Consider the following 13650-nt stretch of genomic DNA (forward strand, 5'->3'; position numbering starts at 1 on the left):
CAGCAGTGGCAGGCGCAGGCGCACTCTGTTGTAAAGGTGTTGGACATGAACAATGCTCAGTGTCCGAGAGCTTGCCTAGCATACACAAGGCCCTGGGTTTGTTCCCTAGCAGAGGGTGGGAGACTTGCTCTTATATGTGGATGATCGGACCACTTATTTATGTCATTAAAAGGACTGAGAACCAGCCTATTAGAAGGCTTTGCAGCCTTCTGCCCTTGCAGCCAAGCCTGACAGTCTGAGTTCAGTCCTCAGGACCCACATGGTAGGAATCGAGAACAGATTCCCACAGGTTGTCCTCTGATCACTACACATGTACACACTTGCTAAAATACAGCAGTTCAGGTTCCCCCTTTTAGAAGTTTGACTTAGTATAGACACGCAATAAATGAAATGGAATTTTAAAAAAAAGATTGAGAACTTCTGCTTTGATTAATGAAATATCCCACACCAAGACCAGGCAGTTTCCAGGCCAGTCAGGGGGTCCTAAATGCAGTGTATATAATGTGTGTCATGTGTGTTTATGGGGAAAATCAATCTCTCTCTCTCTCTCTCTCTCTCTCTCTCTCTCTCTCCTTTAATGGAGAGATATACATATAGAGATAAATGAAGATATGGGTATTGTCTTAGTTCAGGTTTCATTGCTGGGAAGAGACAACATGACCAAGACAACTCTTATAAAGGAAAACATCTACTTGCGGCTGGTGTACAGTTTCCGAGGTTCAGTCCATTGTCATCATGGCGGGAAGCACGGCAGCGTGTTGGCAGACAGCGTGCAGGAGGAGGATCTACATCTTGATCCAAAGGCAGCCAGGAGACTGTCTCCCTCAGGCAGCCAGGAGGAGGCTCTGATTCCATACTGTGCGGAGCTTGAGCACAGGAGACACTCCCCTAAAGTCCCCCTCCCCCCATCCCTCCACAATGATAGCCTTCCTCCAACAAGGCCTCACCTACTCTAGCAAGCCCACACCTCCTAATAGTGCCCATTCCCCAGGGGCCAAGCATTCAAACACATGAGGCTACAGAGGCCAAACCCATTCAAACATCATAGGCATCCCCTTTCTCTTTCTCTTTCTTTTTTCTCTTTCTGTATCTACACCTCTGCCCGTCTCTGTTCCTCCCGCTAGAGAAAGGTGCTCCTAACTGCCGTGCGCCAGGGCTCTAGGTCTGAATTATGCATCATTGGCTTTTTGTGCAATGTAAAGATGAGTCTCTTTGTCTCCAATGTCTCATGACAGGAAAGACTGGGGAATAGAGAATTTTATATCTCCAACTTTACTCCGAAATATGAAAGGCAAAGACATCAAGAAAGCCATTAGCTTCCACATGAAGAGAAACCAGAATTTGCTAGAACCCCGGCAGAAGGTAAGGCAGTCTAGCCTCTGCCAACCCACCTGGCTTTCTGTTGTGATATGTTGGGGGAATCATTTTCACCATTGCCTAGGTTTTGGGCAAATAAATAACTCTGGTTTCAGTAATTTTCTTTTTTTTTTTTCTTTTTGTCTCTTAAAGCAACTTATTTCTGCTGCTCAGCTACGATTAAATTATCTTCAGATCCTTGGAGAACTCAAGACATATGGTGGGAAAGTCTTCAATGCTACTTTGATGGTATGTACCAGACAACCATAGACTCCTGCTTGCCCGGGACCTTGAATATTTGCAGATTGGCAGATATTTACTGGGCCCTGGCTTGGAAGATGCTTGGGGAGTCAGAGCTGAATTAGTTATAACTTCTGCCCTCAAGGGTGAAGTAAGTTAACCCACAAGACAAAGCCATGATGCAGACTACGACAACTGTTGGAGGGGAGGGCGGAAAGCTAGATCCACTATTGCTACCTTAGTCTGAGTCTAAGAAGGAGAAAACAGGGTCTCATGCAGCCCATGCTGGCCTCAAACTTGCTACTTGAAGTTGACCTGGAACTCATCCTCCTGCCTCTGTCTTCTAAGTGCTGGGATTACAGGGGTTAAGAGCATGTACTGCTCTAGCTGACAACCTGAGTTCAGTTCCCAACACCTACCTTGGACCATTCACAGTTAACAATAGCTGCCGTTCCAGGGAACCCAACACCCTGTTTCTGGCCTCTGTTGGCACTGGACTCAAGTACACAGAGACACTTGTTGTATATATAATTTCAATATAGTAAAATATATAGAGTTTATAGGAGATATCTTTATTTTTAATTTAGCTGTGGATGGGCCCCATGAGGAGTGATCTCGGGGACTGGTGACGAGGGCTACACATAGGAAACAGAGAGAGAGAAGCAACACCTGGCACATACTATAAGCCCAGAACTCTGGAGACTGCAGCAGGAGGACCATAAATACCAGGCCAGCCTGGGCTACACAGCAAAGCCATTTCAAAAAAAAAAAATTGTAGAGAGAGATGTCATGTGCGGTGTGTTTATATTTTCACAAGCTTGTGAATAGAAACTAATTTCGCTCCCACTCGTCCGCAGCTCCAGGATAGAGAATCCTACATTGCCCTTCTGGTTGGGGCCAAGTACGGGATCAGCCAGATGATCAACAGCAAACTCAACATCATGTCCACACTGGCAGAGTTTGCCAACATCAGCCGGGTGGAGCTGACAGAAGAGTCCGAGAAAGTGAGCATGGTCAAGGTCTACCTGCAGGACGTTAAGGTAACCGCGGAAGAGCCCCTCCGTTTGGCTCCTGGAGTTTGGTGTAAAGTATCTGAGGGTAGTTTATACAAGCTCTGAGCAAAGATAAAGACCACTGAAGACCTGGCCCAAAGGATCTGCCTCAAGTGGACGCAGGGAGGCGACGAGAGCCTGCATTGCCCCAAGAAGCTCTCGACAGGTTCTGTTCTGTTTGTGGGCCATGGGTTTGATTGATGAAGAACTCTGCACCCAGAGTTTGTTGAGTGAATTCTTTGAAATGGGTAAACAGTTCAGGGTTCAGGGTCCCTCGTGCCTAATCTATACATTCTCTCCTTCCATTCTATCCTCTACTCACCACCACCACCACCACTACCACCACCACCACTCCCGCTCCATCTACCCTGACCCTTAAAGACCAGACCTATCACAGGAGAAGGCAGAACCCAGCCTAGGGCCTTTCTGGAAGGTCCCGTGGTCACCGTTCCCTCCCTTGATTATATCCACTGTGCCCAAGAAGAGCATTGTGTTTTTACCACCCTGTCTTCATTCTCTGTCATTCCCTGTGAGAGGTCAGGTCCTTTAGGGACTGGCTATATGGATGGGGCAGGTAGGACATGGATGAGGTAGAAGATAGAAAGGAGACAGTATGAGATTTTGGACCACTAGGGGCCAGTCTGCAGACATGGCTTTCTGGCTATCTCTCTTTGGCCCCATAAAGCCCTGCTGTATCTTGGTCCTCTATAAACAGAAACGTTCTATTTGCCTTCACAGGTTCTGACTTTGTTGCTGGAATCCAGCAGTGCAAAAGACCTGGCCTGCTTGATCGCTGGGTACTACAGGCTGTTTGTGGACCCGGCCAACCCTGTCTTCCTCTGGTCTGGAAACAGACAGCAGACTCACCGGGTGTCTGCTGAAGAAGGTGAGGTGCTGAGTCTTCCCCCCAGTCAGGACAGGCCCGTTTATTTCCAACCAAGCAGTTAATCTTTCCTAAATATCAGAGGCACTTTCTTGGTATTTGGAATTCTCCTAAATACCAAGGAGTGCATTTAGCACTCTGATTCCCCATAGAGTTTCCCAAAACAGTCTCTAAGGTCTACCGTATCTTATTTCTCAGCAAGAGGCGGCGTCACTTTTAGAGCGTGGGTGACTTGGCTCTCACCGTGCCTTTGCTCTCTTCTCCTTCTCTCGAAATGTGATAGAAATTCCCAGCCTTACATATTTAGAAGAAAGGGGTACCTGGAGCCAAAGGAGGCTTGACGCTATACCACAGGCCCCCAGGCGGCTGCGGCTGCGGCTGCGGCTGCGGCTGCGGCTGCAGTCAGGCTCCTGCTTCAGCTGCTGTATTGATGCAGCTTTTCCTAGGCGGTCCTAATGATGTTTAACAGCTGCTCTGTAGGGGGTAACCCTGACCTGAAACACGTGCCAGACACTGCCCCCAGCGCCAGCATTGCCCGGCTGCCAGCATGGTGCGGCTGATGTGGCCGTGGACAGCAGTGCTCAGGATCTTACCATTATGCAGTGTTTCCTCCACATGGGCAAAATAGGCATAGATCGTCCCAGAACAGATGAGTGGAAAAAGAGATGTTGTCATCCATGCTACCTGTGGTAACCACGGGAGGTAGATTCCACAACCCTCGGTGCTTACTAAAATTCATACATGTTCAGTCCTTTCCCTGAAATGGTATATATAATTTATATATAACCTATACACATCTGTAGTCAATCTTTGCTATTTTATGGATTCTTCCTTCCCCCCCTTTATCCCCCTGGTTTCACCCTCTACCACTAGATAGGAGAGAAAGAAGGATAGAGGAGAGAGAGAGAGAGAGAGAGAGAGAGAGAGAGAGAGAGAGAGAGAGAACAACTACTAATAAACCACAACCAGCCCCTACAAATGATCGACACCCCCTATTGGGGTGCTAGCATTTATGTACCCTCTGAAAAGTTTCCAGAATTCCAAATATCACACAGTCAACGGAAACTGTCTGCAGCTGGAAAACCATGCCTCTGCTGGAGAACGAGGCATTTCAGCCACTGCGGACACTCCGAAGCAGCCCCTCATCCCTACACCTGATATTACAATGAAAACACATTCCTGTATTCCCAAAAATCCAAAATGTCACTGCCCATGTCCTTCCATATCCTTCACGTAAAACTCTAGATTACCTATCCTGTTGTCAGTGCCATAGATGTGTTTTATACAGAGACTGATCCTGGGACCAATGCTTTCAGTTTTGAATGAGTGAGTTTATTAGTCTATAGCAGCCAAAAATAAAAGAACAAAACAGCAAGCAGCAAATGCATAGCACAACATCAGACTCAGCACTTGCATTATCCAGCAGAATGAATGGAGAAGCCTTGTAAAAACAGTCATCTGGGAACCCTGGTCAATAAAGAGGGTGCCAGGCAGAACTTCTTCTTCATGGAGAAGTGTCTGTTTTTTTCATTCCCACTGCAGACTTTTTTTTTTTTAATACCATGAGATAAACTATAGTACTCTTGGTTTGAAATGGTATCTTGGTTTACCTTCTGGCTGTTCTCAGGAACACAGTTTTTCTAAGACGCTTAGAGGTTTGCTGTTCGTTCCCCTGGGATAGAGCATGGGTCCAGCCTGACCCAGGGCAGAGAGTTCTGGGGGAAACTCAAACTAGCCATATTTGAGTGGAGGGGTCATCTCTTGTTTTCTGAGTCGGCACTTAACAACAGCTAACAGCACATGACAATAACAGTATATATAAACATAATAATTTATATTATAGTCAGATGTTCTGCCACTGCGCTATGCCCCCATAATTTATATTTTAGTTTACTATTGTCGTACTGTGTTTGTGGAGTCGTTGTGACAAGAAAAAAGGCTTGTACGTGATCAGCATGGATATATTTTACTCTATTTTGAGCCTATGGATGGACAAATGCACACATATGAAACCTACAGGTCTGAAGAACTGTAGTGAGGAAGTGATGCGCTTGACATATTTACTCTTCCTTTGCTTTCGCCAAGCATTTCTGAGTGAGGAATGGCTCAGAGTCTGGTCGGGGAAGCAGCGCAGAGTGGAAGCAATGCTATTTTGGAGGGTGTGGTGGGAAGAACTGTGCACTAGAGACAGCTCAGAGACAGTGCACTAGAGGCTTGGTCCCTGACAGACACCCCGGAGCCAAGCAAGTGGTAAAGGGGAGTTCATCTGAGGAGAGGGAACGTGGATCATGACTCAAGACCACGGTTGGGAAGGCTGCAGAGGACCACCAGTCTGCTGGGCTGTGGAGCAGTCATACTGGGGGGGGGGGGCTGTAACAAGGGAGGGCTCTGAGCCACAGTGGGAGAACACACTGAGAGGGGTCAGGGTCTCTCTGTGATAGAGGCCACACTATGAGAATCCCTCCTGAGGGAACTTCAGCTCTTCCCTGGAGAAAGGAGAAGCAAGGAGGAAGGATCAAGTAGTGGACAGAGAGAGGCCCTTAGGAGATCATCCCAGAGGCTGTTGGGAGAAAAACAGGAACCCTAGCCCGGTGCTGCCTCTCTCTGTTGTTTGTAGTCTTCCCAGGTACCTACAGTTAGATGCATCTCCACTGTTCCCAAAGCCACCGCAGCTGAGTCCCCAGGCCACCTAGCAGCCTCAGGCCCCAGTCACTAGCTCTGTGGCTCGCATATCAGGGAGAGGCCAAGCATGGAGTTTGCATTTGACATTTTGTGCCCCATATGATTTTGATGTCCTGACACCACAGGGGAGGTATTTGAGGAAAGGCCGAGAGTACAAGGGAGAAACAGGTGAATGCCCACCTTTGACACACAGAGGGGTCTCCTTGGAGGAAGAGATGGACTCACTCCATAGGCGGCTCAGACAGATGAAGGGTAGGTCACACAGTGTTGTGTCCTCCTTGGGTCTTGGCATTAGTCAACCTGGTATGATTGACGTCAGACACTCTCCGTGTCTCTCCCTGCAGCAGGATAATGGGAAGCAGGACACACAGGTGTCTGTCAGACCTGAACGTCAGTTTGTAACTCTCAGTGTCCTGTCTATCACAGGCTATGAGTCCAGGGCCTGCAGCGACTCAGAGGAGTCCTCTGAGGTGGACTGTGTCCTGGAGCCCCTTTCTGACCGATGCCTGGTGAAGCTGAGCCTCTGCAGACCATTTGGTAGAGAAGAACAGCCCCCTGGAGACAGCCCCACCCCCGAGGTGACCAGGAGAGGCCCAGGCACCTGCGGGGCCAGCAGCACAACCGACAGTGCTGAATCTGAGGCATCAGACTCAGCCAACACCGAGAGCCGGGGCTGCAGGACCAGCGGGTCTAGTGAGTCCATGGACGCCCTGGAGGAGGACGACTTAGATGCGTGCTCCTCCAGCAGGGCCAGCTTCTTCCACTTTGGCCCACCAGGCTTCTCCAAGGGCCTTGATACCGACAGCCAAGAAGAAAACAGCAGGGTGGAGACCAGTGGTTTTCTGTGTTTGCTGGACCTGGCCCAGAATGCCAATCCGCGGTGCCAGAAGGTAGAAGGTCCCCAGGACCTTGCTTCGGAGGCCTGCAGCTGGGCACCAGAACTAAGCATGGGCAGGCTAGACCCCAGGTTGTATGAGGGCAGCCAGACTGACTACTATAGCCTGTGTTCCAGCGTCTCCCCAGGCAGCCACCTGAGTGACTCTGGCTCAGAGAGCGCAGCTTCCCGGCAGGGAGCCGCACCACCACCATGGTGCCAGCAGGGCTGGATGGAGGCCCAGCCTGGCTCCATGCTGGAAACCCTGGCCCTGCCCGCACTGCCCCCGCTGGCCTTTGAGGATGGCAGCTCAGATGAGGAATACTACGATGCAGCCGACAAACTCACGCCACCAGACACACTCTCAGGTGAGCCCCTCGCCCCCCACCCCCCACCCCATCCCAGCAGATGTGTACCCTTAGCTGGCTTCTAAGAGCCCAGGGCCAACTTGAGAACAAGATACAGCCTCCTCTACCCTTGAGTCCATGGACCAACTTAGAAGCCTCATGGCCTTGAGTCGGGGCTTCAAGGGAGGTTTGGAGAATGGTGGGCAGGGGACAATGAGAGGAATCCATCCCGCTGTGAGAACCAGGGAAGGCTTCCTAGAAGAGGTGTCAAGTGCGCTGGGCCTTGTCAGGTGGACAGGACTCACAAGAAAGGAGTAGAGTGCCCAGTAGAGAAAGTAGCTGTGTCACTGTGGATCCCGGCGTGGGGGGTTCCGTGAAATCAGTCACTGGAGCGACAAGACGGGCCATCAGTGGTGTTTGATGAACTTAGGGAGTCCAAGGGTCCCTCACCTCAGAAGGTTGGGGACCTGTTGACTGGGTCCCTCGTATGTTTCCCAACTAAGATTGTGAGGTTTTTAATCTATAATCCATGATCCCAAACAAACACCAATGTAAAGTCTTTCCACACAGAAAGACTTCCTGAGATAACGAGAAAATCTTGCAAGACACACATACAGACAAAAGGTCACATGAACTCTTGTCTCCTCTCTCTGAGGTTAAAAACCCTGGAAAGCAGCCAGACTTGGCAGTCTGAGCCTCAGCCCTCTCCTGTGCCTCTCTGATACTGCCCTCTTGTGGTTCTCACTGCTCTTGGCAGAAAAGCCCGCTCAGCTCCTGAGGGCGCCCTCTCTGTGTGGTGCCCTCTGCCTGTTTGCCGCCCTTCCTGCTCCCTCCCCCTTTCCCTCATCTCAGCTGTCCTTTGCACCTGTTCCTCTGTCTGCCCTGACTTCACCTGGTTGCCCATCAGCTGTCCAGTCTCAGCTGAGGGTTCCCATCTGCAGAGAACATTTTCCAGGTTTACGTGACCAGGGCCAGCTGTGCATCTCAGTCAGAGCTTTTGTCATCAGTGGAGGCTTTTGCCAGCAGGGGAGGCTTTCTGCCCATACCTTGGTACTGCCTGCAGTTACACATTCACCTTCATGGTTATGAGAAGGCTCCTTGTGTGCAAGGAAGGTGTCCCCAGCACACAGCACCTGGGCATCGTCACTAAATGAATGAGTGAGCTCACCACTGCCTACCTTGACTTGATTGTGGTGGTGGTGGTGTTTTGTTTGGGGACTGGCCTTTGTTTTCCCTGTGGTTGTCTCACTATGTGCTCTTGGCTCTCCTGGAACTCTCTGTGTAGACCATGGGTATACAATGGGTATGCTGCCTTGCATCAGACAACCCAGTTAACCTCCTCCTGTGCTCTCCCTAACATCTGCTAGGCTGGCCCTTCTTCCAGGAGCAGGATGATGAGGAGTGTGGCTATAACCGGCAGGTGGGACTCTTATATGGGGACCCAGTCCAGAACTTAGTTCCATAGGACTAAGGGTGGGAGACCCCCTCTCACAGGCAGAGGATCATTGAGGTGCTAAGGACAGAGCCTAGAACTGGGACTCTTGTGCCTAGGTTTCAGTCCCACTCCTGAATCATCTTGAGCTCCACAAATTCTCACCAGCAGTCAAGGCAGCAGCTCCCAAACATGGCTGCACCTCAGAATCGCCTGAGGAACCTTGTTTAAAGTCTGTCAGTTCCTCAGTGCTAACTTCAGCAGTTCTGATGTTACAAGTCTGAGAGGCGGCCTAGAATTTGATAAGCTATCCATCCCATGCAGGCAGGTTGGAGTGCAGGAGTCTCTGAGTGCTTGCTAACATGCCATCCTGATTCCTCCTCCCCAAATCCTAAGACCTTGTCACACGCTGCTTCTCCTGAGAAAGATCCTTCCATCAAGCGCAAACCCCTCATGACGGGGTCCCTGCAACGCACCCTCACACCCTTCTCATGTAAAATAAAGTATCAACGGAAGCAGCAGCAGCTATGGGCATGAGTTTACATCACCATGAAGAAAAGCTTGACGGACACAAATCCTGTGACTGCCAGCAAGTCTGAAGAACCGGGCTCAGATGTGCCAGCTAGGCTGGAAGTCTTCGCAGCAGAATTCCTTGGCTGTATTGTCAGGGTATTATGACTGAAAACAATGACGTCTAATTATTATCATTAACAGTTATTGAATTGCTCGGCCTTGATATGTTTGTAGCCCAGGTTGGCTAGAAACTCAAATACATAGCCTAGGCTGGCCTTAAACCTGCTGGGCCTCCTCAATGCTTAGATTATAGACATGGACCATCACACTTATTTTTATTTTTTTATTTTAAATTAGTTTTATGTCTATGGGTGTTTCCCCTGTATACACGTCTGTGGTTTTTTTTTTAGACTTTTGGGGGGGGGGGTGTTTTTCGAGACAGGGTTTTTCTGTGTAGCCCTGGCTGTCCTGGAACTCACTCTGTAGACCAGGCTGGCCTCAAACTCAGAAATCCACCTGCCTCTGCCTCCCAAGTGCTGGGACTACAGGCGTGCGCCGCCACCACCACCTGGCACACGTCTGTGTTCTATGTGTGCGTAGTGTCTACAGGAGCAAGAAAAAGGCATCTGATCCCCTAGAAGTGGAGTTATAGATGGTTTTGTGTGCCCTGGAGCTTCTGAGAATTGAACCCAGGTCCTTTGGAAGAACAGCCAGTTCTCTTAACTGCCAAACCATCTCACTAACACCTTTCTTTTAAAAAAAATATGTGTTTGTTTTTGTGATTCTGGAGAATTTACTGACTGCCTGGACTATGAATCTCACCTCTTCACTGTTGTAAATTTACTATGGTCTGAGAGTAGTATGTGTGTTAGAGTACTTACCCAGCATGTATAGGGTTCTGTGTTAGAGTACTTACCCAGCATGCATAGGGTTCTGTGTTAGAGTACTTACCCAGCATGCATAGGGTTCCGTGTTAGAGTACTTACCCAGCATGCATAGGGTTCCGTGTTAGAGTACTTACCCAGCATGCATAGGGTTCTGTGTTAGAGTACTTACCCAGCATGCATAGGGTTTGCATTAAATCTCCAGTACCACTGATCTCCACCAGAGTTCAACCAATGGGGAAGTGTCACAGGCCGAAAAGAACTTTGGCGTGCTCTAACTAAAAGTGTATAAGTGAGTCTTAGACAAGCAACAACAAGTGTCTACCATGATCCTTATACCCATCTGCCAGAGGAGGAGATTGGGGAAGAAAAAATTTAGCTTGCCCAAGGTTTCAGACTTGAGTCCACACAAGCCAATGTGTGCTTACTCAAACACAGACAACCTCTCTGCTTGTCCGTGCTTAATGTGATTTTCCTTGTCTTGATTTGCAGGACCCAGAGCTGCCGATCCTAGTGCCATGAGATTGCACAGTCAGCCTAGAGCCCATGGCTCCGAGGAAAGCCTGCATCTGGGCCCAGACGGAGGAGAGCCAAGCAGGCGGGGAGGGGTGAAGAAGTATGCCAAGTCCCTGAGGAAGAGAAGGTCCTTCCTACAGACGGATCACACCTCCCAGGTCTCCTTCCCCATGGAGCCGTCTGCCCAAGAGAACATGGAGGATGTGTGCTACTATGATAGAGAGCCCTACCTGACCCTCGCTGCCCCCTCCCCAACTGTGTCCTCCCTGCAGGACATGCAAAGTGAGCCAGGCCTCCTGGAGACCAAGGCCTTGGGGTTGCTGGCTTCCTTAAGGGAGACAAAGAACAAAAATCCAGCCTCCAGGATCATGGAGATGGAGCCAGAGACCATGGAAACCAAGTCAGTCATTGATTCCCGAGTGTCTTCTATCTCTGCCATTCGCCTCCGAATTGACCCTAGCAACACAGGGCATCCTGAGGCTAGTCCCTTGGCTGTCACCACTGATGGCTCCTCAGCAAGTAGCCCTCACAATCCCCAGCATTCCAACCCAGGCTCTTCCAGTCCACAGGCTGCTCAGGTCAGACCTTTTCAAACCGTAGCGCCTGGTCAAGACCCAGGTGGTACCATTCCCAAAGAACTCACGGCACAGCCTGAGGACAGCACCTACCCTCTCTCTAGTGCTGACCCTAATCCAGACAGCCCAGGGCCACACCACGTTCCTCAAGGAGACACTTCAGAGCTAGAAGAGGTGCGATCAGAAATGGGGTCGGGATCTTTAGTAATAAATCACATACAAGAAGATACTCCCCAAATCACAGGATCCTCGTGTCCTGGAGATGGGCCTATCAGTGGTGACTGTGAAGTGAATTTGGAAGATATGGCCTTGGCTGCAAATGAGGTGCGACAAGGACAGTTGTCCTTGGACAGTGACAGTGAAGTTACGCACATAGATGGCCATAGCCTATTCCAGGAGGGAGTTGGGGAGGACTTGGGCGATTTCAAGGGGGACAGGTTGGATACTGTTCCACAGACCCCTGATGTAGATGTTAGTGCTCCAGCTGGTGAAATCAGCAGCTCCCTCTGCTCAGAGCCTCCTGCCACAGGGCAGATCTCACCCGGCTCTGGAGGGGAAAACAGAGATGCCCAGGAACAGGAGCTCTTGACAGAACTGGACTTGGGCCCTGAATTCTTACTTGGGGAGCAGTCAGCCATCCCTCTAGAGCCAGTCAAGGCAGAGCAGCTCGACCGTGTGATGGAGGAAGGCTTAGTCCCTGGGGACACGTCTCAGCAGGTCTGTGTCCATACAGTACCGTCCCTGCCAAAGCTTTCGCCCTGTGGAGAAGAGCCCCGCTCTGCAGATTCGGGCCATGGCTCACCAGCAGAAAGCAAAGGCGACAGTCCTATCATCTGCCTCCCGCCTGAGAGGTCTTTCCTGTGCTTTGCCCCTGAGAGCCATCCTGAGGGCTCAACCAGTCTCAGCAGGTTCACCTCCTTCGGTTTCACTGGCATAAACGAAGTGGCACCTGCCGGGATTGGCATAGAGCATTGCAGATGTCAGTTTTCCTACACCACATGCTTCCGTGGCCTGCAGCCTGAGACGGAAGAAGAAGACGGGGACCCACAGACACACCCTGCTGCCCCCCTCACTTCACCACCCTCTGCAGGAAGCCAGGTGACTCTGCCCTGGAGGGCAGCCCGTGCCTATAGCTGCACCACACCCCTATCCAGGAAAAGCCACATCTGGCCAGAGTACTGCTCCAGGGCTCTGAGACAGCTGAAAACTGCCCCCGCAAATGCCCCCGAGGGCTTTGTCCAACTCACAGAGAGCCTGCTGGAGCTACAGGACATTTTAGAAGCTTCCTGGGGGGTTGGAAACAAACACCCCCCTGACAAGTGCACTTGGCACTTTTCAGAAAGCCGAAGCCGCCTCTGCATGGGCTCACAGAAGCTCCTCTCCAGCTGTCAACACGTGATCAGAATGGACCAATCCCCCGAGGAGATGCAGGGTGCCCTGCGGGTCACTTTCCAGCACCTGGTCCAGCTAGCCGGCCTCTGCTTCCAGTTCACAGACTGTAGCCGCTGCTCCACCCGGCACAGGGAAGTGGCTGGGAACCTGAGGGACGTAGTGTACACCTACCACCAATTTGTGGAGGCTGCGAAACTAACCTGTGAGAGAGGCTACCATGACCTCAGCGTGAAGCTCTTGGCCCGCCAGTGCACGGCCCTCACAGCTGCTGTGTTCTGTTTGACCCAGAAGTTCCGGGCATCCACTGCTCTGTGACAAGGTCACCGGCCCAGGGCCCCTCTCCAAGGAGCCTCATCTTGTTCACCCACCCCTTCCAATGTTTACTACATAGAGTATTCAAATAAACTGCTGCTTAATCTTGTCTTGTACTGCCTTTCCTGTTCTGAGTGATGGTAAATTTGGATTAAAAATGTTTGTTCATACTCAAGTCAACAGACATTCACTTCCTTTGCACCAGACCTTTGCTGGGAACTTGAGAAAACAGGCCTTGTGACATGAGCCTTTCTTCCCGGATCAGATGTGCTAGGTCCAGATGAGTAGAGGTCCAGACAGCCAGCAAGGTATTTATCCCTCTGATTCCTGTAAGGAAGAGTACAGTCCAGAAATGGTAGGAACATTGCTCACTGAGAAGCTAAAGGCGGGGAAGGCATTCTACCTGGTACCTTTCTTTGATACATTCCATTCATGAAGTAGGGAAGGGGAGCATCCTGTTTGGAGGTTGGGGAATGACAAAGCTCCAGGTCACCACAGAGAAGACATGATGAGATGTGTGAGCAGAAAGAAATCAAAAAGGCTTCCTGTAAGAGGCAGCACTGATTTGAGCGGGGTGTCAGCAAGCATCTAT

General features: G+C 50.4%; 1 protein-coding gene across 1 annotated transcript in view; it reads left to right on the plus strand.

Annotated features, from left to right (window-relative positions):
• Frmpd1 (FERM and PDZ domain containing 1) overlaps nucleotides 1-13185 on the plus strand; it is a 97980-nt gene extending 84795 nt beyond the window's left edge. Inside the window, exons 11-16 of the mRNA XM_052176415.1 lie at nucleotides 1236-1362; nucleotides 1510-1605; nucleotides 2454-2636; nucleotides 3387-3534; nucleotides 6640-7455; nucleotides 10756-13185. Coding sequence (XP_052032375.1) covers nucleotides 1236-1362; nucleotides 1510-1605; nucleotides 2454-2636; nucleotides 3387-3534; nucleotides 6640-7455; nucleotides 10756-13061 — 3676 coding nt within the window. The 3' untranslated portion in view covers nucleotides 13062-13185. The remainder of the gene's footprint in view (nucleotides 1-1235; nucleotides 1363-1509; nucleotides 1606-2453; nucleotides 2637-3386; nucleotides 3535-6639; nucleotides 7456-10755) is intronic.
• Nucleotides 13186-13650: the final 465 nt, after the last annotated feature.

Source organism: Apodemus sylvaticus, chromosome 3 (genome assembly GCF_947179515.1).
Source record: "Apodemus sylvaticus chromosome 3, mApoSyl1.1, whole genome shotgun sequence".
In the NCBI taxonomy this organism is placed as follows: Eukaryota; Metazoa; Chordata; class Mammalia; order Rodentia; family Muridae; genus Apodemus; species Apodemus sylvaticus.